This window comes from Cebus imitator, unplaced genomic scaffold, assembly GCF_001604975.1.
Source record: "Cebus imitator isolate Cc_AM_T3 unplaced genomic scaffold, Cebus_imitator-1.0 Scaffold78, whole genome shotgun sequence".
Classification (NCBI taxonomy): Eukaryota; Metazoa; Chordata; class Mammalia; order Primates; family Cebidae; genus Cebus; species Cebus imitator.
In genome coordinates, this window is record NW_016107393.1 from 6,284,349 (window position 1) to 6,312,332 (window position 27,984).

The 27,984-nt window shown below is 33.9% G+C and overlaps 1 protein-coding gene across 1 annotated transcript in view; it reads right to left on the reverse strand.

Annotated features, from left to right (window-relative positions):
- The window catches only part of NCKAP1 (NCK associated protein 1), a 112,181-nt gene that overhangs the window by 28,762 nt on the left and 55,435 nt on the right, over positions 1-27,984 (reverse strand). Inside the window, exons 13-21 of the mRNA XM_017532643.2 lie at positions 27,606-27,712; positions 26,055-26,187; positions 23,383-23,464; positions 21,432-21,490; positions 11,714-11,859; positions 9,488-9,620; positions 6,913-7,032; positions 3,266-3,405; positions 2,264-2,395 (exon numbers count right to left, since the gene is read on the reverse strand). Coding sequence (XP_017388132.1) covers positions 2,264-2,395; positions 3,266-3,405; positions 6,913-7,032; positions 9,488-9,620; positions 11,714-11,859; positions 21,432-21,490; positions 23,383-23,464; positions 26,055-26,187; positions 27,606-27,712 — 1,052 coding nt within the window. The remainder of the gene's footprint in view (positions 1-2,263; positions 2,396-3,265; positions 3,406-6,912; positions 7,033-9,487; positions 9,621-11,713; positions 11,860-21,431; positions 21,491-23,382; positions 23,465-26,054; positions 26,188-27,605; positions 27,713-27,984) is intronic.

Consider the following 27,984-nt stretch of genomic DNA (forward strand, 5'->3'; position numbering starts at 1 on the left):
AAAAGAAAACTTAAAAACTACAATGAAATGTGAATACAAATGATTAAAACATTCTACGAATATCAGGAACAAAAATGATTTAATTATAAAGAGGGTTTTAAAAATTGCTTTAACGTGGTAAGTTGTTTGTAGCAAGGACAATGAACTATTTCGTCTGCAGCTTGAGTTTATCTGACACTGTTAGGTGCCAGTAATTTTTGAGGCTTTAAATAAATTACCTACAATCCTCACATTTAATAAACCTACAATGTACTTATCACTATATTTCCCAGAGGAAAAAAAAAATAAAGCTCAGGATTCACACAAATTGATAAGGTTTTGTTGGGAAGTGATTACGACTAAGATTTCATCGCAGAGCTGCCTCACTTGGTGCTGCCTTTCAACAAACTCTATGACAGGCAAACAAAATAAGGCAACAAGCAACTCTATTTTCTTTAATCACTCATAGTACATAAAATACAGTTCTGTCTATATCTCAACTGTATAAGACTAAAATGGAAACACAAATTTTGAAAGTACTTCCCTAAATGATCTTATCCTACACTGGCCACCCCTATTTCACTTTCTTTAAAATTTCCTAAGCACTAGATCTGCAAAGATCTTAGACTTATATTTGTAAAGATGGATCCTTAAAGACAACCGACAAATCCCATCACTAGAAACAGGCCAAGAAGATGTGACTCAAGACGAAAACTGCTTTCCTAGTGTGTAATCCCTAAATCCTTAGACTATGCTCAAGTGATTGACAAAAACCAACCCACTAATATTCACACGCTATCTGCCTGGCCAGCATGGCGAAACCCCATCTCTACTAAAAATACAAAAATCAGCTGGGCATAGTGACATATGCCTGTAGTCTCAGCTACTCAGGATGCTGAGAAAGGAGAACTGCTTGAACCCAGGAGGTAAAGGTTGCAGTGAGCCAAGATCATGCCACTGCACTCCAGCCTGGGCGAAAGAACAAAATGTGGTCTCAAAAAAAAAAAAAAAAAAAAAAAAAAAAAAAAAAAAAAAAAAAACTGCTTCTCTGTGGATTAATGAAGCAGACTGTTTACAAGGGAGCCGTAAACTGAACCCCTTCCACTCATCAATCTCCCACCTCTACCCACTTGAGAATAATAAACACCACAAGGCACAATGTCCCTTTGGTCTAAATTCTAGGGCATTCTGGGTTTTACTGTGAGGATGCCTGACTTACCAAGGAGAACAAAAGACAGTTCACTGCCAGACTCTTCGCAAGTCAACTGATAATTTAACACTGAACTTAGTGCCAATTTATATACTGTCATATTGTTCTCTAATTATTTTAGTTGTATCTCACCAACCACAGTTCTATCTTTATTATATTATTATCTAGAGTACTTAACACAATGTTAAGCATATGGTGCAAATACAAATACCACCTGTTAATGACTACAGAACTTTGAAAACCCTTTGGCAAAATTTTGTTTTATAAATTGCTTCAAGGCTTTGAAGAAATAAAATTGTCAAACATTTTTATTAATAAATATTAATAAATAAGTATGCAACTTTAGAAAAAAGTTAAAGCAATATCTATAAAGTTGAAAGGTTTCTGACTTATAAATGTACTATTTCATATACATACACAAAATATATATTCATATTTAACTTAGAAAATTCTAATTAGAATTGAGACCTCAAGAATCTAGAATTCTATTGGCTTATTTAACAGCAACATGTGAATTCAGAAAACATGTAAGGGTTCATCTAATCCTCAGGTTTTCAAACATTTCACCGTGACCTACTGCAAGACATGCATCTTAACACTGCAAGTCAACACACATGCATATATGCAACAAAATGCTTCACAAAGCAATATGCATACTTAATGCACTCAGCGTATTGCGGTTTTTTTCCCCCCTATTTTTTTTTCCTCTTATCCTTTCTTTCCCTCCCTCTTCTTTCTCTAAACTTTGACTACAACCTTATAAACTGATCTTATGACCCTAATGGGTTGCCGCCTGCAAGCTGAAATACATTGATTTTCTCCAATCTTCTCACTTTGTATATAAGGAAGCTATGACTTAAGAGATATTAACTGGCTTGCCTGGTGTTACTAGTTAATACTAATAGGTGTAAGAAAACAATCTTGGTATTTTAAGTAATTTTCAGTTCATTATTCTTAACAACCAGTTCTACTAATGCTTTTCCTTATAAAAGAAAACACTGTACAGACATTAACAATTAAATAACAAATTCATTACTGAGTCAAGAAACAAAAACAGTTAATATTCTTTCTTACTTGGTAAAGCGTATTTCCAAATGAGAAGTCAAATATTCTCGTGGAGTAAAGGTATGTTCCCATACCACCATGTTTGGTACATAATTTATAGAGAAGCATAACTCAGAAAGTGCAGTGTGCAATTTATCAAGGCTGGAAAAAATATTAATAGACTGTTAAGTAAAATGTTCATGTCAACATAGGCAATACAGAATTAATTTTATAACTATATCAACCTTATTTGGAGATAATATTTGCAGAATTTGATTTTTTAATATCTGAACTTTTTGAGACAGTTCAAAATCTTTAAGGGTATAACTAACACTGAAGAGCAATATTCTAAAGATGTCATAATTTATTTCTACCTTTAGGTAGTAATGACTTTACTAACTTAATATATAATAGGTAAAACTTATCCTGCACTCATAAAGACAACCACTTCCAATTCCTGTAGTACTTTCTGTTATGAGAGAAGGAAAGTTGTCTATAAAAGGGCAATGGCTTACTCAACTTAGCAAGAAACTAGGAAATTTACTTTAAATAAAAAATATTCACCCAGTTATTATCGACCTATACCTCTCCTCCAAATAATTAAACAAGCAAATAAAAATCCCTGAATGCTACCTGGTCTGTTATTGCTGTTTTATAATAATGACATTGGGTATGTTCTAATATGTCACAAACATGCCAAAATAAAGTCTCAGCTATCTGATTTTAAATAAATTAAAAATTAGATTGCTTATAATGTACTATACAAAAATTTTTAAACATATAATTGGCCTTCGGTACTTAGCATAAAATGACAAAAATCACCTATTACATATATTTTCTTCTAAAGGCCAAAATCTGTATTTTGAGAGGAATAAGCAACTAACAAGTTAACTAAGCTCTGAAAGATTTTTTAAAATGGCTGGAAAATGAAGAATACACAATTATTAGCATTTCCTCAGTACTAATGTCATAGAAAAAATGAAATAAATATTTTACCTGGAGCAAAAAGGTATAATATAAGTGGACACTTACTTGGTCACAACCAGCCTGTTTTTCCTCATGCTCTCAACACCTGGTTTCTCCCTTTCAGGTTCCCCTTTCTTACCAGTCTGTTTTTTTGATTTCTTATTCACTGCTTGACTGATAGTTTTGGCACAATGCTTGGGCAGCAACTAAATTTAGAAAAGAATGAAATCTTACATTATACCAATTACTCTGAATGCATATTAACTACCCAAGCAAATATTAGCTGAATCCAGGCTATGTTGCAAATATCACAACAGTATTAAAGGACAGAAATATAAGTGAGATATAGAGCTTAGTTAGCTAGCTTGGGTAATGCACACAGCTTTGGTGGAAAACAGAAACGGATAAATCTTGAGTGAAGAAACACTTCATAGAGGAAATTCATGGAGGCTTATTTAAATTATTATTAAAAAGACAAGTAAAACACACCAGGCAAGCAAGGAATGAAAAAGAACATTTCACTGGAAGGATTAAACGGCCTTTGGAAAAAAACTATGTAAAGACATCATGGTTCAGAGCTGTAGTGAGAACTACTAGGTGGTGGAGCATAGCATGTAAGGTGAAATACAGAGGTTTCAACTATTAGGAAGGGCCTTGAATGTCAAGCCAGAGGTTGGACTGTAAACTGAAAGCAAAAAGACAGCAACAGTTTGATATTTTCTTTTCTTTTNTTTTTTGAGACGGAGTCTCGCTCTCGTTGCCCAGGCTAGAGTGCAATGACACAATCTTGGCTCACTGCAACCTCCACCTCCCAGGTTCAAGTGATTCTCCTGCCTCAGCCTCCTGAGCAGCTGGGATTACAGGCGCCTACCACCACACCTAGCTACTATTATTTCTTTTTTGTATTTTTAGTAGAGATGGGTTTCACCATGTTGGCCGGGCTTGTCTTGAACTCCTGACCTCAGGCAATCTGCCTGTCTTGGCCTCCCAAAGTGCTGAATTACAGGCATAAGCCACCGTGCTGGCCATGAGGAGGTATTTTCTAAAGCTAACCCTGACATTGTCAGAAGACAACACTCAGAAAAGAAAATTATAACAAGCTGCTAGAAATAGTTCAGACAAGGTATGAAAAAAGATACGAAATAGGCAAATGTAATAAATAAATGTTTAATGGGCAGATTTGAGATAGACTTCCGAGATAAAATTGAAAGGATTCAGTAACTTAGATATGTGAGAAAAGAGGGAATCAAATATGACACAGAGGTTTCTACCTAACACATTGTTAAGACCACTAATTTAAAAAAAAAACAGGGACAAATGAGAAATAATTGATTTCATGTGACAGGTAACAAAGTGGGCAATCAAGAAATGAAAACATTTTAGGTAGAAGGAGAGCTTCACTGTGCAGTAGCCATATGTGAAATGTGCCCAGTTCAAATTCAGCTGTTTTGTAAGATAAACACCAGATTTCAAAGATTTAGTATAAAAGCTATCTAATATTTCATTAATATTACATGCTGAAATAATATTTTGGGGTATATCAGGTTGAATCAAAGTTTTTAAAATTAGCTTCACCTGTTTCAAGTTTTGTGTGTGGCTACAACAAAATTGTAAATTACATATGTGGTTTGCATAGTATTTCTACTGGACAGTACTGGGCCAAAGAAAGTTATTTAGTCATTATACCTAGATGGTAACTAAAGCCATGGGATTGAACTATATTTGGGAAAAAAGTACATAAGAAATTATATCGCATTTGTATTGTGACAAAGGAGTCCCTTCCTAAAATAAAAATTTCTACGGAAATTTGCAGCTTCAAGAATATTAAGGAGAGCAGAGTGTTGAATATCTATAACTCTCATCACAAGAGACAGAACTACTAGAGCATAAAACCAAAATCCACAAATAACACTGACTATAAAATCAAGTTTCAAAGTATCTCCACAACCCCCAAAATACAAGTGAAAGGCAACAAAAAAGTACCAACCACACAAGATTTATAGTGCCTATATGGAAGAGCAGAAAGAAACAACAGGGAACCTGAAGACGAGAAAGGGAATCCTGCAAGAGCCTTAGGTATTCACTTGAAGTATAGAGAACTCAAGAGCCTACAGTAAGGCTTCTTGAGGTTTGATGAGGCTGCAACAGTTTAGTCCTAACTGTCAAAATGATCAGCCAGCACCCTCTACCAAGACAGTACCCATGCTGGGGAAAAACTGCTGGAAATGAAATCAAAATTAGACCAAGATAAGGGCAACACAGACGGACGAAAGAGAAGATACAAGTAAATGGCAGTGGGGGCGGGGGGAATAGAGTCAGCAAATCTGGAATATCCAACAATAGTATTTATTAATGCTAAATAGAAAAACAGGGCAAAATTTGGCTCACCATCTATTTTTGAAAAAATTTTAATGAAACACAGCCACTCATTTGTTCACATACTGTCTATAGCTGCTTTTCCATTATAATGACAGAGTTGAGTAACTGGACAGAGACCATGTGTTGCACAAAACCTAAAATATCTACTTTCTAGCCGTTTACTAAAAAAGTCTGCTGATAGAGAATGAGCTTCGGAGGATTACAATCACTAGAGAGATAACCAACATGTTAAGCAGCTAGGAGCATCAAACATTTGTACAGAAAGAGTAAATGAATGTTTCTAGGGGTAGAACTTGTAATGCCCATAGTTCAGTATGGTACAACCCCTCTACACCCACACACACACAGAGGCAGTAATGCAGAGAAAATGGGCAATTTTTTTTTAACTTTTCTCAATAATTATATGTTGGTGGCAGAATTAATATTATTGAGATTATTATGCATTTATATTTGAAGTAAACCTGTGATTATGAGAATTGTAATTCTTCCATCTTCTGGGTCCTTGAAAGCCAGATTCTCAATAAGGAAGAAAGATGACACTGATGTAATATAGAAGAGGATAAAGAATCTGGTAGTCCTAAATTTGAATTAGAGATATCAGTACAATCCTATGAATGACTGGGAGTAAATTAATCCTGATGAGGCTACGTGAGAACAACAAGCATCTCTAATATCCAGATTTGGGTCTTGAAATACCATTTCCCACTAAAAGCAGCAGCTGATTCTAGGTGTGAAAAGATGAGGCTGGTACATCTTGTCACACCAGATAACAAGAAAGCTCTCAAGTGACTAAAAGGACTCCCAATAGCCAATGATGGGGCAGTCTGAGCTTCAATACGAATTATAAGTACAATGGATTGAAAATCACCAAATATGCTTAATTCCAGGAGTTCATAATAATACAATTTATCAGTCACCTAGAAAATAAAGGCAAAGAATAGGCATTTATTTTCTTTTCCTTTACAAATTGAACCACTGGATAAATGAGTAGTAGATGAGGAAATCTTTTAAAAAATGTATCAAAACCAATATATGTAAAACAACTGACAGGATATTTTACAACTTTCAATGAAATAGCAGAATCAGGTGCTAACAATACACACACAAAAAAACTGTACATGTCTGATGAAAGAATACAAACAGTATGCAGAGTCTTACCAAAAAGTTTACATCTAAGAAATTATATCTATTAATGGAGTTTGACAGCAGAGGTACGGGCTTTACTAACAGTGTGGGAACTAAAGAATGGAAAGTAAAACAACAAATGGATAAAAGCACATTTTCTTGCCTTCACACACACATTTCCTATCTGCTGGAAACATTTAAATTATTACCTGATCGCTAAGAGTACACTGCTCTGTGCAAATATCAGTGATGAGATTTCGAGCTTGTTTGGCCATTTCATCTAGGAACATATTACATAAGGAAAGGCTGCGATCTCCAATATGATGTCGCTGTTAAGGCAGAATAATAATAATATAAGTTTGAATGAAAAAACTTCTAAATAGACATGAAAAATTAGGTCCAAGGCACAGTCTGCAGTAAGAAGTGAGGGTGGGAGATGTTAGAGTGCTTTTGCCTCTTGTAACAACTAACCATGCTATATTTGAACATAAACGAGATCAAGTACTTGGTGATTATGAAAGCAATGTGTAACTGGGAGGAGTCTTGAAAAAAAATCAGTATTTTGCTTAACATGAAAAGCTATGTATTTAATTTTCAAATTCCACAAAGTCCTATGTATCTAGCTCTTAAATGTTAAAATAGTAAACATATAATATGAAAGAAAACATTTTGAGTTCTGTTTCCAATCTTATTTCATTCAAAATCTGGGTCTATTATATATATGTATAAATTGTGACACAGCTTTGTAATTGTATAAACAGGAAAGAAGAGCGCAAATATTTAAATAAAATGGTGAGAAATCAATTTGGTAATACAAAGTCCATGGCATTCAAATCTCTAAAATCGAACCCCATTGCTCCCAGAAGGGAAAAAAAGCTGGCCATGCATCCATCGCTATAGGATTCTGTCTCTTTTTAGTTTTAGTGGGTTGTAATCGTTTGATGTGTTTTTTTCTTATCTATGGTAACTGGAACATTGAGTATAAAACACTGTAAATTTTTACACCATATATTTGCAATATTTTACAAAGAAATAAAATTTCTAAAAGTTTTCCTACCCTGACCTTCCATATAATACATATGATATATGTGGCACTTACATACAGTATTTCTATGATGAATGTAAAATACATAAAATATAAAAATACTTGAGCATACAAAATAACTTTTCCTAGATCTGTTATGATACCTAATGCATTTTATTTAAAATGCCCTATAAAACTTTAATAGAAAGTCAAACCAAAAAAAAGATTTATAACCTGATACAATTAACTATTTATTGGTTCACCTTAGAAAATATTTCAATTAATAAACACTTAATATTCTGTTTAATCAAATTTTGACTCCTGAAAGATAAGGCATATATCTTCTGCTATTAATTCTTCCTAAAAAAAAGAATACTGAATTAAGACTGCTTTGAATTTGTTCTTTACAGATACAAACTTATTTAAAATACAAATCCGATTTCATTACTCCCCTTCAATAGCTCAGAAATGCTGAAATGGAGAAAAACTACAGTTTCTTAGCATGCCCTACAAGTCTCTCTATTATCCAACCTCTAGCCTTCAGCTACACTGCTGAGAATAAAGTTTAGGAGAACAATGGCAGAAGCAAAGAGACCACTTAGGTAATCCAAGCAAAAGATGAACTCCATATATAGTACATATGAAGAGTATCGTAAATCTGAACTGCAAAAATGATAATAGGAATGGAAAGTAAGAGGACGGATTCAGGACATGACATATAAATAAAATTAGAAGTACTTTATGGGTAATTTAATGAAAAGAAATTTGATGGTGAGGAAACAGTTAATAACGTATCTCAGGTGTCAAGTTTGGGAGAAAAAAATCTATTAAATCTAAAAAAATGTATAAATCTATTAAAATTGGTGGTATTAGTATCCTCACAGGTATAAATTTTAAAAGTAATCCCTATAAACTTCCTGTAAGCTAACTTCTGTCTCAAAGTTGGTTTTTCCCTGGAATACTGGCATACAATCTGCAACAGATATTGTCTAATACTTACAGAAATTGACAATGTTACTGCTATCTCTAAATTCCTTTTCCACAAGTTCTGCAGTTTTAAGTAAAAGGACTAAACACTAAGTTAAATTATAAAGAAATACACTATTTAATCTTTATATTCTCATCACACTTAGAAAACATTTCTTAAAGGTTAGAAGAAACGCTGAATACATTTTTCATAGACACTTGGAAAACATTTCTTAAAGATTAGAAGAAACACTGAATACATTTCTCATAGACACTTGGCATCAATAAAACTACCAAGCAGTTAAATTACTCTGTTACTGTGTGTGTGTATGCACATGCGTGTATCCCACAGATATCAGTCAATCTGGATTTTGTTTAATATATCTATTAACAATTTAATCATAATAAGTTAGTGAATCTCTCTTTGACTTATGTTTATTCAGTAATCCAAACATTTAATTTTTGAGTCCTTTCCATGACAGTTTAAGAGGAAAATTAAGTACACAAAATTAATTACTATATCGATCTTTTCCACAGATATTAATACCTGACTCATGATTTATCTTAAAAAAGGTAATTCCAAGTGACTTTATAATATGTTCTTATATGTGTGTTTATTTATCCATATATATATTAAGCCTACATATCTATTCAAACATTTTTCTGATTCTGCATAGAGATATATTCGATGGGAAGCTAAGTTAGGTACTTATGACTGTAAAATTTGGTTGGCTACAGGTTTGATCTAGTTTACTTTGCATACCATGTAACTCACAGTAGTACATTGTAATTACCTCTTCTGGACACAGTTCATGCGTGCAACTCATAAAATGAGTGCAAAGTAGTGGAAATGCAATTGAGTATCTTGACTGAGAAGGTAACTCCAAACACTGCTGAAACATCTTCTCAAAAGCACGACTATAAAAACTATATAAACAAAAATCAGAATCACAATGTTTACAGTTAAAAGTTTTCTGATATAGTACCTTATAGTTAATTTGATTCAGGTGAATGAAAGATAACTGGTGGCATTTATTTAAGAGAATGTTTCCCCCAAAGTATTTTTACACACCAATAATTATCCCAGAGTAATAAAAATATTCTTTATATAACATTAACAAAAATTAAAAAATAATAATAAACCATATATATAGCCTCTTACACCATCAAATTTCATTACAGCTAAGTCACTATAAACAGGAAAAAAAAATACCATTATTAAGGCCAGGTGCAGTGGCTCACACCTATAATCCCAGCACTTTGGGAGGCTGAAGCAGGTGCATCACTGGAGCCCAGGAATTCGAGACCAGCCTGGGTAATCATATGCCATCAACTTTTTTTTTTAACTTTTTTTAGACAGGGACATTTTGTTGCCCAGGCTGGAGTGCCGTGGCACAGTCACAGTTCACTACATCCTTAACCTCTTGGGCTCAAGCAATCCTCCACCTTGGCCTCCCATGGTGCTGAAATTACAGGTGTGAGCCATGGCACCTGGCCTGCCATCAGTTTTAATTTGCATCTATATTGAAGATGTTAAATCTAAATATAAAAGAATATGAGTCAATAAGACACTTTACATCCCAGAGTAGTAAGACAAACAGAAGTAGTAAACATTTCTTTATTTTGATGTGACAGGCAAAATAGAATGCTACTACGAAAAAATATGAAAAAAATTTAGGTATTACTGAAAATTACAAATTTCAAACATTACTCAAAGTCCTTTCAGTTCCAAGAAAGGGGATATGACTTTCTAATTATTGTATTCTTCTTTTGCAATAGGATATTTTGCATAGCTAAACATACCTAAACATATAATGTTCCGTGTTCTACCTAAGGTAGACTTTGTGTTAGACAGACAGTAGTCTCGGGCTCCAAATAATCTTAAAAATTCTTGCAAATTTGACGTGTGATGTGTCTAAACCTAAAAAGTGTATTTCGTAATGTGTTTCATTATTTTAAGAGGTATGCTTTCTCTACCTGGTGATTTGAATTTCTTCTGCGATTCTGCTAACTCAAGCCTTCCTAACGTACTGCTCAAATCAACATAGATTATATTATTTTCCAAAATAACTGCAGTGAGAAGCTTTTCATGATGATCTCTATCCAATACACAGAAACTACTATCACTATCCACTGAGATCATTTCAGCATTTTAGAAATCAAGAGGCCTACTAGGTTATTCCAGTCCTCTTCCCTAAAGGAAAAAAAAAAAGTCCAAGAAGCAATAAACGGAGCTGATATTATACAACTCTGAAGCAAGAATACTTGAGTTTGATTCCTAGCCCCACTGGTATGTATGTATGTATGTATGTATGTACGTACGTACGTATGTATTTAAGACAGTCTTGCCTCTGTCACCAAGGCTGCAGTGTGCAGTGGCGTGATCTTGGCTCACTGCAACAACCTCTGCCTCCCAGGACGTTGAGATTGGGTTTTACTATGTTGGCCAGGCTGGTCTCAAACTCCTGACCTCAGGTTATTCACCCGCTTTGGCCTCCCAAGTGTTGGGATTACAGGAGTGAGCCACCGCACCTGGCCACCCCACTGTTTATTAATCTGATCACAACCAAGTTGACTTATTCATTAAAAGATTTATTAAGTAACTACTATGATAGAAACTAAGAAAACAAATTATAGCCATTGGGAACCACATTTTCTGGGAGAAAAAGAGGGAAGAAAAGTAAACTAAGTATAACAAAAATATTACAAAAGAGGAGAGCGAAGCACAATGCAGGAAGCAGTCACACATCATCTTAATATTTATATTAAACTTAATACCATAAAAGTGGAGTTACTAAGTATTTAATTTCTATCACTTGTTCTATTTGACCCTGATCCACAACATTTTTTTTGCCTTAAGTCTAATCATGCAAAAAAGGGCCTGTAATTTGAAGCGACTGTTTTCAACTCTTCAAAAAAATTTAAGAAATAAAAATCACATGACTGAGTTGCTCTTTGAGAGAATTAAAAATAGACACAAAATCCCAACTTGGGTAAACTTTGAGAAAATTACAACATACCAAAATATGGAGAGATCTGATGTTTCCACCAACATTTCCACCAAGGAATCTACCATTTTTGTATGAAAAATTATTGTATTCATCATCTTTCCAAGTTCTCTGTGATCTGCAAGGCCAAGTGAAGCCTTAGAGACACTAGTATATGCCTACAAAGTAAGAGAAAACAAAAGTAGTTTAGGTAGAAATCAATGACTTTGGACTTGTCATTTAACAGGGGGAAAAGGCATTATTGAAAGATATTTAAACGATTTACTGTGACACTGTCAGTAACATCTATTGTGTTAGTTGTCTGTAGTGACCCTAACTTGAAATTCCTATCAAGAATTTATTTAGTAAACTGAAATACTAATGTCCATAAAAACACAGTCCAATATATAAGCCCTTCATAATGAATCTCAAAGGAATTGAAGTTACAATATCTAAAGTATAAAACAATTAACTGTCATGTTAACCATATCAAAAGAAATGTTCAATCTAATTTAAGAGACAAAACATACACAGGAAGCAATCAGATAAAAGTAAATACTGCAAATGTTGATTCAATGAGGCTTTAGATTATACTGATTAAAAACTGGATCATATAATACACTGCATTAATTTGACAAATTCTAGAAAAGTACTGAAGATAGTAAAATTTAGTGTAGTTTCGCCAAAAAAGTGATAGAACTAAATAAAAATCATTAAGACAGGTTGTGGAGAAATAAATTCTATAACTGGGATAATCACAAAGAGCAGATCATGTCCATGGAGTAGGGACATTTCAGAAGGGCACAGAATAAGAATAGAAGGGGTGCCTACAGAATAAATACAGCTTATTATCGCTAGAGTTTGACTGCAAAGAAGAGAAGGGAAATAGTAAAACATGAGATTCAACCGATCATGAACAGGCTGTATACCACGTTAAAGAATTTAAACTTTTTAGTGAAGCATTAAGGATTCTGTGTGGTGGCCAGTTTTTGTTTTAGAAGGATTATTCTGTATAGTGGGGAAAAAGGGAGGCATGACTGGGAAGGGAAAGGAAGCAGAAATCTATTAGAAGGCAGTAGTGGCAATAAGACAGGATTACGATGGTCTGGTTTTGAGTAGTAGTAGTTTAAGAGTTTAATCTGGGAAATAATTAGATATAGTGGGCAACAGAAGAATTATAGATGATAGTCAGGGTTCTGGCTGTTGGGAGATACTCCTGCATGGGTCTCATGCTCCTACACATCTTGCTGGGTATGTCAAGAAGACAAGGCCTGAGCCATTCATTCCCTACGACATTTCTTAGGGTTATACTTGCAGCTATCAAATTTGAGGGATGAGGTAATATCTCCCTTGGAACAAAGAGCAAGTATGCTTATGGCTGATGATAAAATAGAAGGTTCCTCAAACTTCGTGTTCCTTATCTACAACACAAGCCCAATGCATGCTCAGAATTCATTTTGGATCCTCTGTACCACCCCTGCAGAGCACAGGAAAATAGCAGAAATAATGCATATATCCTGATGCCCATGCTGCTTTCTGTACAGTGAATTAAGTCTTTTGTCTTTTGTCTCTGACCCTAGGAGCTCCATATCTTCTTGCCAGTATCCATGAAATAGTGAGAGAGTAAATTATTACTTTCTAAGTAGGATAAAAATTAAATCTCAAACCCCACCATGGCAAGGGGCCTTTAAGTGGATGATGTTATTATTCAATGAGACAGTGACACCACAAAGGGGACTTTTGTATTTTGTTGTTTCCATCTACCAGAAAAGAGGAAGGAAAGAGGAAGAATGATGTCAATATTCTGATGATAAAATTTACTTGATATTTATCACAAACTAAGCCTAAGGAGTTTTACTTACCATAATCAGCTTTAGAGTATAAACAGGAATTAGCTGTAGCTGTGGCCATGAATTCAATAAAGAGTTCCATTAACTGTCCCATATTTTTAAAGAGCAGAATTTATTCTTCTCATCAGAACATGGGACATTCTCCAGGAGAGACCATATTTTAGGCCACAAAACAAAGTTCAAAAAATTAAGATAATATCAAGTATCTTCTCTGACCACAGTGCAACAAAACTAGAAATCAATGAGAGGAACTTCGGAAACTAACATGTGAAAATTAAATGACATGCTCCTGAACAATCTAGAAATTAGGGAAATAAAAAATTTACTGAAACAAAAATAGAAACACAATGTACCAAAACCTATGGAATACAGCAAAAGCAGTAGTTAGAGGAAAGTTTATAGCAATAAACACCTATATTAATAAAGTAGAAAGACCAAATAACCTACTAATGTAACTTAAAGAGCTAGAAGAGCAAGAACAAACCAAACTCAAGGTTAGCAGAAGGAAATATGTAATAAAGATTAGAGCAGAAATAAAATTGAGACTAAAAAGAATAACAAAAGCTCAACAAGACAAAAAGTTCATTTTTTGGAAAAATAAAATTGACAAGTCTTTAGCTAGATTAAGTAAGAAAAAAAAGAGAGAAGACCCCAAAAAAATCAGAAATGGAAAAGGAGACATTACAACTGATACCAAAAAACTTCCAAGGATTAGGGATTGTGAGCAGCTACATGACAATAAACTGGAGAACCGAGACCAAATGGATAAATTCCTAGACACATACATCCTACCAAGAAGAAACAGAAAACCTGAAAGAACCAATAACAAGTAATGAGACAGAAGCAGTAATAAAAAGCTTCCCATGAGAGAAAAGCCCAGGACCCAATGGCTCCACTGCTGAATTCCACCAAATATATAAAGAACTAATACCAATTCTACTCAAACTATTCCGAAGAATTGAGGAGGAAAGAATACTTTCAAATACTCATTCTACAAGGCCAGCACTATCCTGATACAAAAACCAGAAAAGACATGAAACTACAGGCCATCATCACTTGTGAACATAGATGCAAAAATGCTCAACAAAATACTAGCAAACAGAATTCAACAACACATTAAAAAGATCATGATCCAGTGAGATAAATACAAGATGGTTCAACATATGCACATCACCAAGGACAAAACTGCATAATTTCAATAGACGCTGAAAATGCATCCAACGAAATTCAACATCTCTTCATAATAAAAACTCTTAATGAACTAGGTATAGAAGAAAACAATAAAGGCCATATGTGATGAACCTGTAGCTAGCAACACACTGAATCAGGGAAAACTGAAAGCATTTCCTCTGAGATTTGGAACAATATAAGGATGCCTGCTTTTAATACTTTTATTCAATCACAGGACTGGAAGTCCTAGCCAAAGCAATTAAACAAAAGACATACATAAAAGGCATCAGAATTGGAAAAGAAGTCATCAAATTGTCCTTATCTGAAGAAAATGTGATCTTGTATTTACAAAAACCTAAAGACTCTATCAAAACACTATTAAAACTGATAACGAATTCAGTTTCATGACATAAAATCAACATACAAAAATCAGGGGCATTTCCATGTGTCAACAGCAAACACGCTAAAAAATAAATCAAGAAATCTCATTTACAATAGCTACCAAAAAAAAAGCCTAAAAGTAAGCTTAACCAAAAAGGGAAAGTTCTCTACAATGAAAGCTGTAAAACACTGACGAAGGAAACTGAAGAAGACACAAAGAGATAAAAAGATATCTCATGTTCATGGATTGGAAGAATTGATATTGTTAAATATACCACCCAAAGTGATCTACAGAGTCAATGAAATCCCTATCTAAATACCAATGACATAGTATACAGAAATAGAAAAAAAAAAAAATCCTAAAATTCAAATGGAAAAACAACAACAAAAAAAACTAGAAGAGCCAAAGCAATCCTGAGCCAAAAAGTACAAAACAGGAGGAATCACATTACCAAATCTCAAAATTTGGTAATCTACTACAAAGCTATAGTAATCAAAACAGTATGGTGTTGGCATAAAAACAGATAAAAATATCAATGGAACAGAACAAAGAACCCAGAAATAAATCCGCACATTTACTATCAGCTCATTTTCAACAAAGATGCCAAGAATATACATTGAGGAAAGGACAGTCTCTTTAATAAATTGTGCTGAGAAAACTGGATAGCCACATGTAAAAGAATGAAACTAGACCTCTATCTCCCACTATATTAAAAAAAAATGGAATCAAAATGAATTAAAGACTCTTTAAGACCTGAAACGATAACACTACTAGAAGAAAACACTAGTGAAACATGATAGAATATTGGTGTGGTCAAAGATTTCTTGAGTTAGACCTCAAAAGCCACAGGAAACAAAAGCAAAAATGGATAAATAGGATCACATCAAGCTAAAAAGCCCCTACACAACAAAGAAGGAAACACTCAGCACAGTGAAGAGACAACCTATAGAATGAGAGAAAATATCTACAAAGTATTCAACAGACAAGGCATTAATAATCAGAACATATAAGGAACTCAAACAGCTCGACAGCAAATAAAAAAAAATTCTGATTTATAAAATGGGAAAAGATGTAAACAGACATCTTTCTCAAAAGAAGACATACAGGTGACCAACAGATGTATTTTTAAAATGCTCAACATTAAAGAAATTATCAGAGAGATAATTTGCATTATCAGAGAAATGCAAATCAAAACCACAATAAGACGTCATTAACACCCCAGTTGAGATGGCTATTACCAAAAAACAGAAAATAAATGTTAGCAAGGATGTGGAGACAGGTGAACTCTCATATATTGCTGGTGGGAATCTGAATTAGTAGAGCCACTAATGAAAACAGTAGTGTTTGAGGTTTCTCAAAAATTTAAAAACAGAATTTCCAATTGCACTGCTGAGTATATATTCAAAAGAGAGGAAATCAACATACTGAAGAGGTATTTGCACTCCCATGTTTACTGCAACACTACTCACAGTCGCCAAGATATAGAACCCCAACCCAAGTGTCTATCAATAGATAATGGTAAATATAAACACAATGGAATATTACACCATAAAAAAGAATGAAATCCTGTCTGTTGCAATGACATGGATTGAACTGGAGGAAATTATGTTAAATGAAAAAAGCCAGGCACAGAAAAACAAATGCCACATATTCTTACTCCTAAGTGGAAGTGTTATATTGGGGTTTAGGGGTTTAGGGTGCCCTTAGCTTCCCTGAGAGGGTAGTTTTTTTAGGTTTTTGGTTTTCTACCCTTTTAAGAATGAGACAGGGGACCACAGCGCAGTGTGCAGTAAATGCTTAAAAGTGTTTGTAGCAAGTGATTTACTTATTTAGAGACAGAAACCAGGGAAGGAGACAGAAAGAAACAGCTAACTCTCAGACTGAGTGATAGAATCCAGAAAGATGTAATTTAGGAGAGGAAAGCAGCTTCCACACTGAGTGGATGGGAATAGAGAGAGACGGAGTGTAGGAGGGGAAGACAGGCTTTTACGAGTGTGTGGAAGGGGACTTTAGAGGGGAAATTTAGGAGAGAGAAAGATGGCTTCCATGAAGGGAGTGTTTGTGGAAGGTGACCCAAACATGGAGTTTAAAGGGGTGTGGGAGAAGGGGACTTTTAACCTGGGAGGAACCCCCACCTTCTTTAAGACCCCGGGCCAATGAAAGGAGTTTTTTCAGAACTTTTACTGGAGTGATTGACTTTAGCTTTTTTTCCATGCCTGCGAAATTTAAACATAAATCGTTAAATCTCCCCGATGGACAGGGATGGGAGGGGAGCGTGGCACTCGGAAGTTCTTGCCCTTAAAACTACGCCCCCTTAAGGACCTGGAAAGAGAACACATTCCCTCAGGAGCTAAAAATTGATCTCATGGAGGCAGAGAATAGCATGATGGTTACCAGAGGCCGAGTAGGGCAGGGAGGAAGTGGGGAAAAAGTACTGGTAATTGGTCAAAAATGTAGTTAGATATGAGGAACAAGAACTAGTGCTTGTTAGCACAATAGGGCAACTATATATAGTTAATAATTTACTGAATCTTTAAAAATAACTAGAAGAGTAGATTTGGAATGTTTCCGATACATGTGTTTGAGGTGATGAATATTACCATTAGCCCAATTTGTTCATTATACATTGTATACCTGTATCAAAATATCACATGTACCCCATAAATATGTACAACTATTATGTATCCAAAAAAATTTAAAATAAAATAAAATTAAGTCAGAATTTAAATAACTTTGTGAAAACAGATTCAGAAGAAATGGACAGTAACAAAACAAGTTAATGATTCAAACACTCATATGAACTGCTTGACAACAATGGAGGGAGAAACATGTTACTAAAAGAGAATAGGCTTAAGTAAAAGAATATGAACAATTTGAATAAATTAGAAAACAGAGGAGAAAAGATATTTGAAAGAGCAATTGAAAATGCTTAAGGGACTGATGGAATACACAGCAGAAAGAGATCACTTAGGAAGTAGAAAAGAATGACAAAAAAAATCATAGAATTCTTAAGAGTAGGAAAAGGACGGAGAAAGACGAAAGTGACCTATGAAAGAGCAATGACCTTAGAACCAAACTAAATAGAGTAACAGTGAAGGCACAAAGCACATTACTAAACTTCTCTGTAAGGCTTGTTCTTCTGGTCCTGCTCTGCTCAACGACTATTGGTTATCTACAGAACTCTTCACTACTCTCTGGCTATGTGAGTAGTGACAATTTACCTAACAATTCTTGTACTTCTACCTAAAACAAAAAGTCAGTGACCAAAGTCAGATCATTCATACTTCTTGTGAATATTTTCCCCTTCTTACAGTAAATATTCTACACTCAAAAATCTCTTTACTCATTTGTTTGTCCTTTTTTTTTTCCTGTTCAAAGCAATTTCAACTTGAAAAAAGCTTTATCCCTTCTAAGACTGAAATTTAACTGATAAACATATATGACATCTCTTGATCTTTCAGATTTTCAGCTGCTATTTTTTACGCTTTATCTCCATAGCTAGACTATAAAATCCTCAAAAGATGAATGTGCTATTCTTCTACAGATTATAAAATACTAGTTAGTATTTTATCTTCTGTATCCTACAGTCTAATCTGTAGACTTGGAACCTTTACCTTTTGAGTTGCTCCTCCATACCTATGTGAACCTTCTAGATTCTGGACACTACCTCCTATCTTGAACTTTTGTTCTCTACTTCTAGCCAACATTTCCGTGGCTTAGTTGTATGCCCCATTCTTTCCTTCCTTGGTATGCGTTGTCCTGTTTTTGTCACTAAAAAAAAAGGGTATCTATGCAGTAGAAAGAGTCTGAGTGACTACATGTTCTAAACGTGGTTAAAAGCAATCCCCGAAAAAAAGATGTGCTTAAGTCCTAACCCCCAGTACCTCAGAATGTAACCTTATTTGGAATTAGGGTCTTTACAGAGATAAGCAAGTAAAAATGAGGTCACTTAAATGGGACCTAATCAAACATAACTGGTAGCCCTATCCAAAGGGAAAATTTGGACATGAAATATGCAGAGAGGAAAAATGACGTGAAGAAACACAGGGAGAATGCCTTTAAAGTAATGCAACTACAAGCAAAGAACAACAAAGATTACCAGCAAATCACAAGAGCTAGGAGAGAACATGGAACAGGTTCTCACTTGCAGTCCTTGAAAGAAACCAACACTACCAACACCACACTTTTAGACTGACAGCCTTCAGAACTATGAAATGACACATTTCTATTAGGCCATCCAGTTGGTACTTTGTTAGGGCAGCCCTAGAAAACTAACACATGCAGGTGCAGATTACATGAAAAAGAATCAGATAACTAGCTAGTGATGTTGTTATAAAAATATCTTATAAAAACTTAAAAAAACCTACACATAGGAACAATCAGGTCTATATTCTTCATGTTCACTCAATGCTTTTTATTTTGCTGTGATTGAAAAAAGCTAAAATTCTCACATGAATACTTCAAATGTAAATGAGCATTTGAAATGCATCTAAATCTCTAAAATTCTCTGAGCCCAAGTATTGGTTTAGGCACTCCCATAAACTGAGAACAAGAGATTAAAGCAGTTCAAGCTTTGTGAAAATGACTTTCAAAGTTTTAAACATGTATACCCTTTGGAAGAGCAAATTTCACTTCTTTTTTTACATTACAAGTTCTACTTCTGTATTGTTTCATTGCCTTTTTAAAAACAGAGATATCAATTTTAAAACTTTATTTGTAATAATAAAATAATCTATAATATATACACATTTAACATTTTGGGATGGTGGTATTTCAAGTGTACTTCCCTGATCTCCCACTAACTGGGAAGTTATTTAATACTTTTATTTATAAAAATCTTCAGTTCTAAAAATAAGCTCCCTATAGAATATAGAAGTGCTTATGTATTTTGAGGTTGGAAGGAAAGAATCTAAGAAAAGCAAAAGCACCTCAGAGTACTAAGCAGACTGCCAGAAAAGTATGGTCATCCTGAGAGTCATTACTGAGACTGCATCCATCTAAAAATATCTTCCACAAATACTTCTTATATTTTCTCTTTTTAATTAAACAAGTAGATATTTTATTATTTTTTTAAGAGCAAAACATGCCAGGCACTATGGCTCATGTCTATAATCCCAGCATTTTGGGAAGCTGAGGCAGGAAAATTGCTGAGGCCAGGAGTCTGAGACCACCCTGGACAAGAGAGCAAGACCCAGTCTCTACATTTTTTTTTTAATTAGCTGTGTGTAGGGGCTTGCACCTATAGTCCCAGCTACTCAGGAGGCTGATGTGGGAGGACTGTCTTGAGCCTGGGAGCCTGAGGTTACAAAGAGCTATAATCACACTACTGTACTCTAGCCTGGGTGACAGGGCAAGGCTCTGTCTCTAAAATATAAACAACTAAGTATTTAAAAATAAATAAACAAATAGCAAAACAGTACATAGTACTACCTCATTTACTTGTTTGAACATCTAAAAAAATACAGACCAGTTATTAAAAGTGAGTATTTCTGGAGAATGAGACTGGGAAAGGGGCTAATTGAATGGTTTAACTTTATAATGAGTCAAATGACTATATAATGATATGACTATCATCATTTAAAAATATATGGATTTTTAAAAGACGCAGATTACTGAGAACACTGGGCCATTTTCCCATAATTACTTAAATATTTACAGGGTAACTAATTTTTATCATTAAGGTTACAGCATACACCAAGGTGTTAGGCTTGAATTTTTAAAGCCTTTATGAACTATTTATATGAGACTTATCTATTAAATGAACACTCTAATAATATTTATTTCTGTTTTTCAGAAAATTGAAGCTTTTGGCACAGATCAGGTGGTGGTAAACTATGGCCTGTGGGCTACCTACTTGTTTTATAAGTAGTTTTACTGGAATACAGCCATGCCCAGTAAGTTATGTGTTGTCTATAGCTGCTCTCACACTGCGCTGGCAGAGTGCAGTTGTGATGACATGGCTGCAAGCCTAAAATTTTTATCAACAGTCTGTATTAAAAAAAGTTTGCTGGTGCCCACAGTAGATCTTAAATATTTTCTCAGAGAAGATTTTGTGTTTTCACTTTGGAATTAAATATTTGAATCAGGATAATCAAGAGATAGATTGGGATTTAAATTTTCAGATATTTTAAAATTATAATAATCTATTCAAAAACTCATATATTGGCTTAAGTTATAAATATATTTATCCAAGTTTAATAACTAGTACAAAATATTTCTTTTATGGTTAAGTATGCAAAAGAAATCTTTTCGATAGGTATATAACAATGAATATTTTATACTTCTGTCACAAAATTTTTCATGTTAACTAAAATAACAAAACAGAATGACAACAAAAAGTTATTCTTACCTGTAACCTAAACCAATCTAATCTCATTCCTCTGAAATCAAATACTTCCCCATCTTCAACTGTAGTAACAGAAAAAAAAAAAAATTATAAAGCAAATTAATATTTTCACAAATCTATAAGAACATTTTAAATTTTAAGAGCTAAGACAATTCTACTTCTGAGTATAAAGAATTAAAGCCAGGGTCTTAAAGAGATATCTGTATACCTATGCTCATAGAAAAATTATTCAAAATAGTCAAAGGTAGAAGCAACTTAAGTTTCCGCTGACGAATGAATAAACAAAATGTAGCATCTAAATACAATGGAGGCCAGGTGCAGAGGCTCATGCCCATATTCTCAACACTTTGGGAGGCCAAGGCAGGTGGATCACCTAAGGTCAGGAGTTAGAGACTAGACTGGCAAACATGGCGAAACTCCGTCTCTACTAAAAATACAAAAATTAGCTGAGTATGGTGGTATGTGCCTATAGTCCCAGCTACTTGGGAGACTGAGGCAGAAGAATCACTTGAACCCTGGAGGTGGAGGTTACAGTGAGCAGAGATTAAACCACTGCACTCCAGTCTGGGAAACAGAGCAAGGCTCGGTCTCAAAAAATAAAATAAAATAAATAAATATCATGGACTATCATTCTGCCTAAAAAAGGAAGGAAATTCTGACACATGCTACTATGGCTGAACTTGAGGACATCATACCTAGTGAAATTAACGAGTCACAGAAAGACAAATACTCTGTGATTCCACTTAAATAAGGTATCAAGAGTAGTCATGCTTATAGAAACAGAAAGCAGAATGGAGGTTGCAGGGAGCTAGCAGGAAAGGGAAATGGGGTGTTGTTCAACAACCATTAAAAGAATTTGTTTTGCAAGATGAAAATGTTTTGGAGATTCGTTGTACAACAATATGAATATACGTAACACTACTGAACTATACACTCAAAAATGGTTAAGATGGTCAATTTTATGTGTATTTTACAATTAAATAATAAAAACATTTTAAAATGTAAGAGTGAAGACAGTGAAACAATTCTCAAATCCTGTAAAGATGATGATAAAGTGTGCTAAGGAAGTAAGGGCTTCTCTCCTAAGCTCTCTGATTCTCAGTGTGCTTACACGTCAATTTGAAGGAGGCAGAAAAGAATTTGAGAGAGCCTATGAATAGAAACTTTGGACAGCATGCAAAATAACTATATATAAACAAAATAACTCTATATAACAAAATAACTCTATATAAACAAAATACTCAACAAAATAACTCTATATAAACCAAATATGACCAGACAAAATTATTGTAGTTTCATTACTTAAATGTGGTAGCTATAAAGACTGAACTAAGAAAACTGTTTATATATTTATTGCTCACAAGTTTTCAAGGTTTCTGATATCTTTTATTAGAAGACTAAAAACTAAAACATACTATCAATCCACTAGAATGGAGTATTCAAATAATGGCAAGGTGATTGATTACACGACATCAATTTTTTAGATTGACAGATTTGAGCTCAAATTCCTAATCTTGCTTAATAGCTATTAGTGCTTGGCAAATTATGTTCAGTAACTGAGAGGTTAATCCTCAAATCCAGAGATTCCAATCTGTCAAAAGTAATAATAGTGTTTAAAAAGGAATGTGGCGTTAATGGGATAATAAACATATAAAGTGCCTGGCACAGACTAAATAGTTTATAAACGGCATTAAATATTGTTATTGGTATGCCTGGATCAAATATATGACTTACTACAAAATGCAGTCCTTCCTGCTTAATAATTAGAAATATCAAACTATAATTTTTGTAAATAGCATCACAAACGCATTTTGGAAATCTTTGCTTCAGAGAACAATATTAAGACAAAAGATAACAGATCATTAGCCAAATTAATTGGTAAATTCTCTCCTTAATAATCAAGTTTGAAAATCTAATTAGAAGAAAATATGCTTTTATTTAAAAGACTTATTACCTTGTTTTACACTTAGGGAAGTCATAGTGTTAACAAAAGAGGACATGATGATTGATTCATCTTCAGGGCAAACAGAAAGATTCTGAAAAACAAACACAAAGTAATATTAAAAACATCTAGTTGGGAAACAACTCAGGTCTATCAATTAGTGGACTGATAAGCTGGTATATCCATACTATGGAGTATCTTTCAGTAATAAAAAGAAATAAAATTTTAACGTACACCGTAACATGAATCTCAAAACCATTAGGTTAAGTGAAAGAAATAAAGATTATGTGTAAAAAAGTGCTTTTTTTATACACTATATAGGAAAATTTATATGAAAAAATATTTTTTAAGGCAAAAGGATAGTGACAAATACCACTTGCTGTCAAGGGCTTAGCAAAAAATGAAGGTGTGCCATAAGCAAACTTCTAAAGGTGTTGGAAAAGTTGTCTTGAATGTGGTGTTGGTAGTAATTGCACAAACGTACACAGTTACCAAAATTTACAACATGCACTAAAAATGAGTGTTTTTTGTTGTGTTTATGTTAGCCCTCAACAAAATTAAGACCTAAAAACCCTTCAACCTGGCTAAAAAAAATGAATATTTGATAAACTGTAACTAAAGTGCATGTTAAAAATAAATTCCTTTAAAGACAAATAAGAAAAAGCAAGAAAAAATAATAATAAATTCCTTTTAAAAAGTGGATGCTTAGCTTACAAACAGCATAAATAAAACACATTTTCAAAACATTATGATGTGAATGTACATATCATTAAACATATTTCACTTAAAAATCATGACAATAGTAAATATTGTTACATACATTTTACCACAATAAAATATTAATGCCTATTGTAATCAACTCTGCTAACAGATTTACAACTTTAGTTCTAAATTTATATGCTAGCAAATGGTGAAAAACATTGTGAATATACTTTGCAACAGAATAGGGTGGTAAAATGCTCAGGCTTTGGAGTTAAAACTTAGGTTTGACTACTGGCTTTATTACTTATGAGCGTGTGATACTGAGCAAATTACATAAGGCATTTCTTCTTCAACAAATAATGATAACTATATCCACTCTTGCAGAAGTATTCTACAGATTTGCTAAGATACACTATCAATAAATCTGGCAATTACTAGTATCAGTATTATTATTGCCTATGATACTATACTATTACTATAATCTCAGAAGAAATGCTAAGAAATAATTTTCTCAGTACTAGTACACTCTACTTTATATGAAAATAAATTAAGTGACTCAGGAATTCTGGTTTACTTTTTAAACTGTATGCTAGTATGAATAAATAATAAACAGTAACAAAAGCTTCTGGTTTATCTGTTAATAACTATTCAAATAAAATTATAGCAAGGCAATAATACTATACTTAATGACCACAGAAAGGAAGTATCTGAGCTCCATCTAGTGGATAAAAGAAGAAATAACCTACATAGTTTATAATAACATCCTGTAACAATACATATATAATTCAAGGTAAAAAAATTATATAAACAATTTCTTTCCTGATCTATATTTTTAGGTTGATTTGAAAAAAAGGAGAACTTCAAAGTATTGTTATTTAACTGGAAAACTAGCAGCTTTAGAGTAGTCTTTATATAAAGAGGATTATTAGCTGTTCTTTCTTTACACCATGTATTAGCTTAGAGTCATTTGAATCATGTAATTTTATAAAGTGAAGGAAAATAAAATACTATTTCCTGAGGGTCAGTTTATTTGGAATAAAATCTTTAAAATTTAAATAAAGATGAAGAAGACTGAATAAATAAATTATGGAAAGCAAAACAAAGGCTAACAAACCAATTAAGGATAAAAATTTACATTTAAATTAGAACATCTATATAAAATCTTTATTTACTGCCCATCCTCTAACAATTTTCTTCAAAAAGATTTTTATTCCACTTTCCCTCTAATACTTAATTACCAATTATATTGTCTCTATCATGTCTTCTGTATCTCCATAGCTGCTGCCCAAGTGTCGGCTCTCATCACCTTTCACCTAGCCTACTGCAGTCACTTTTCTTTTCGTCTCTCTGCCTCTTCCCTTCGTTGCCAGTATCATCCACACTGAACCAGGGTGATCTTTCTAAGCAGTACAACTGATTCATGAATAACCTCCTCTTTCCCAAGGCCCTCTATAATTTGGTTAGTATATATCTCCACCTTCAGGATAAATAATCGTTTCCTTCCCTGTGTTCACTCTGAGCATTTTATATACAGCTAGTGCTCGGCTTACGGCCACGGTCGGGACCGCGGACCGGTCATAACATGATTTGGTCATAAGTTGAGTAGGCTATATGTACAGTTGAAATGGTGCATGTGGAGATGGTAGTGCTGCCGGAAGCTGGTCCGCACTGTCGTACACACAGCCGGGCAACGTTTGTGCTGCCAGACGCGGAGCAGTCGTGGCTAGCAATTGTGGTCGCAAAGTCAAATGGTCGTAAGTTACATAGGTGGTAAGTCGATCAATACCCGTACACTTAATGCCCAACACCTATCACACTGGACTACAATTGTTTCCTCCCTTCTAGGCAATGATCTCCTTGACAAAATATAAACATGATTTATCCACTGCTTGGCACATAATATTTTATAAATGCTTGTTGAACAAACAAATCAAATACTATCAACGGTGGGAGGGAAGGAACAAATATAAGATAGTTTTTACCTGCACAAGTTCATTGAGGACAACAGCATCAAAGCCAGAAAGGTACTGCACATAATATCTTTGCATAACAGGTCCATATTTTCTCACATGTGCTCTAAGCTCTTCCATGTAAAATATTAATTCAGCAATGTGCCTTTTTTTAAATTTCAAGAAAAAAATTTAAAATGATAAATTCATCATTATTAAAGAATATATTCGATACCCTTGATCTCATTTCTAAAAGGATTTTTTTTCTTACAAAGGGCATCAATATTTAGTGTCAATTATTTCCTTTTTAAATTATTTCATATGAATAAAGAAATCACAAAAAGCAAAGAAAAAAAAAAAACTAAGGCTAAAAATGGATAGCAGAAAATCCAAACTGAAAATAAACAGGGCTGGGCACAGTGGCTCACAACTGTAATCACAGTACCTTGGGAGGCCAAGGTGGGCTGATCACCTGAGGTCAAGGGTTCAAGACCAGCCTGGCGAACATAGTAAAATCCTGTCTCTACTAAAATACAAAAATTAGCTGGGCATGGTGGTAGGTGCCTATAATCCCAGCTACTTGGGAGGCTGAGACAGGAGAATCACTTGAACTCAGGAGGCTGAGGTTTCAGTGAGCCGAGATGGCATCACTGCACTCCAGCCTGGGTGGCAGAGTAAAACTCCAACTCAAAAAATAAATAAATAAATAAATAAATTTAAAAAATAAACAGGATATCTTATAAATACATCAAAAAAATGTCAAAAGAGGATTAGCAAGAAACAAGATTTTTCTGTATGATCTTATTTCTCTGCTCCATTTTTTTAACTCCTATCAAGAGACTGAACTAAAATAAGACGAAGACATTTTAATGACACACTGAGTTTCAACTCTATAAACAGGATTTTTATTTAAATGTTTTGTGTAGCAAATAGTTTTGAAAAATGAATTCCATAAGAAATATTACTGAGCATAGCAAGAAAGCAAAAACTTTATCACCATGAAGCATACTACAAGAAAAAAGCCCTGATTTAAAACTAAAGTTGACTTTGCATTCTAATTAATATCATCTAATGATATATTACAAATATTCCAAGTTGTACAAAATAATTTTGCTTCAAATATAAGTCTCCAGATTCCAGAGCCCATAAATCAGAATACAGATGGTGCACAACTTACAATGGTTTGGACATACTATCTTTCTACTTTACAATGGTGCAAAAATGATACACATTTAGCACAAACTGTACTTTGAATTTTGGCTTTTATTCCCAGGCTAGCAATAGACAGTATGATATTCTATCATGATGCTGCCATAGTTCCCAGTCAACTATGTGATCAGAAAGATAGACAACCAGTGTACTATGTTGCCAGATAAATTTGCCCAACTGTAGGCTAATAAAAGTATTCTGAGCACATTTAAGGTAGGCTAGGCTAAGCTCCAACATTCAGTAGATTAGGTGTACTAAATGCATTTCAACTTAACAATATTTTCAACTTTCACTGGGTTTATCAGGACATAATCCCATTGTAAATCAAGAAGCATCTATATAGAGAAAATAATTTTTTAAATGTTGCTAACTTACTTATCTATAAAGTCGTCTGCACTCTTCTTTGGCATGTTATCTGCATGACGAAGTAGCCAGATAATTTCATCACGGGCAAAGGATAATGCCATAAAAACAAAAAGTGCCTGTTTTAAAAAAAATAAGTATTTATTCTTATTCAAAGATTAAAAACAAAACTGATTGACAATCTCTATGTGAAAAGTCATTGGCAAGAAGTGATAATATCAATTCAAAAGAGAGAAGAGACTAACAGGAAAGGACAGGAGAAAACTTGTAAGTATGTATAAGGGAGAGCATGCATATAAGGGAGAAGAATGCAGGGAGGTATGATGAATGAATGTCAAGTCAGCAAATTCATTTTCCACTAAATATAAAAATCCATTTACATAGTCCCTGA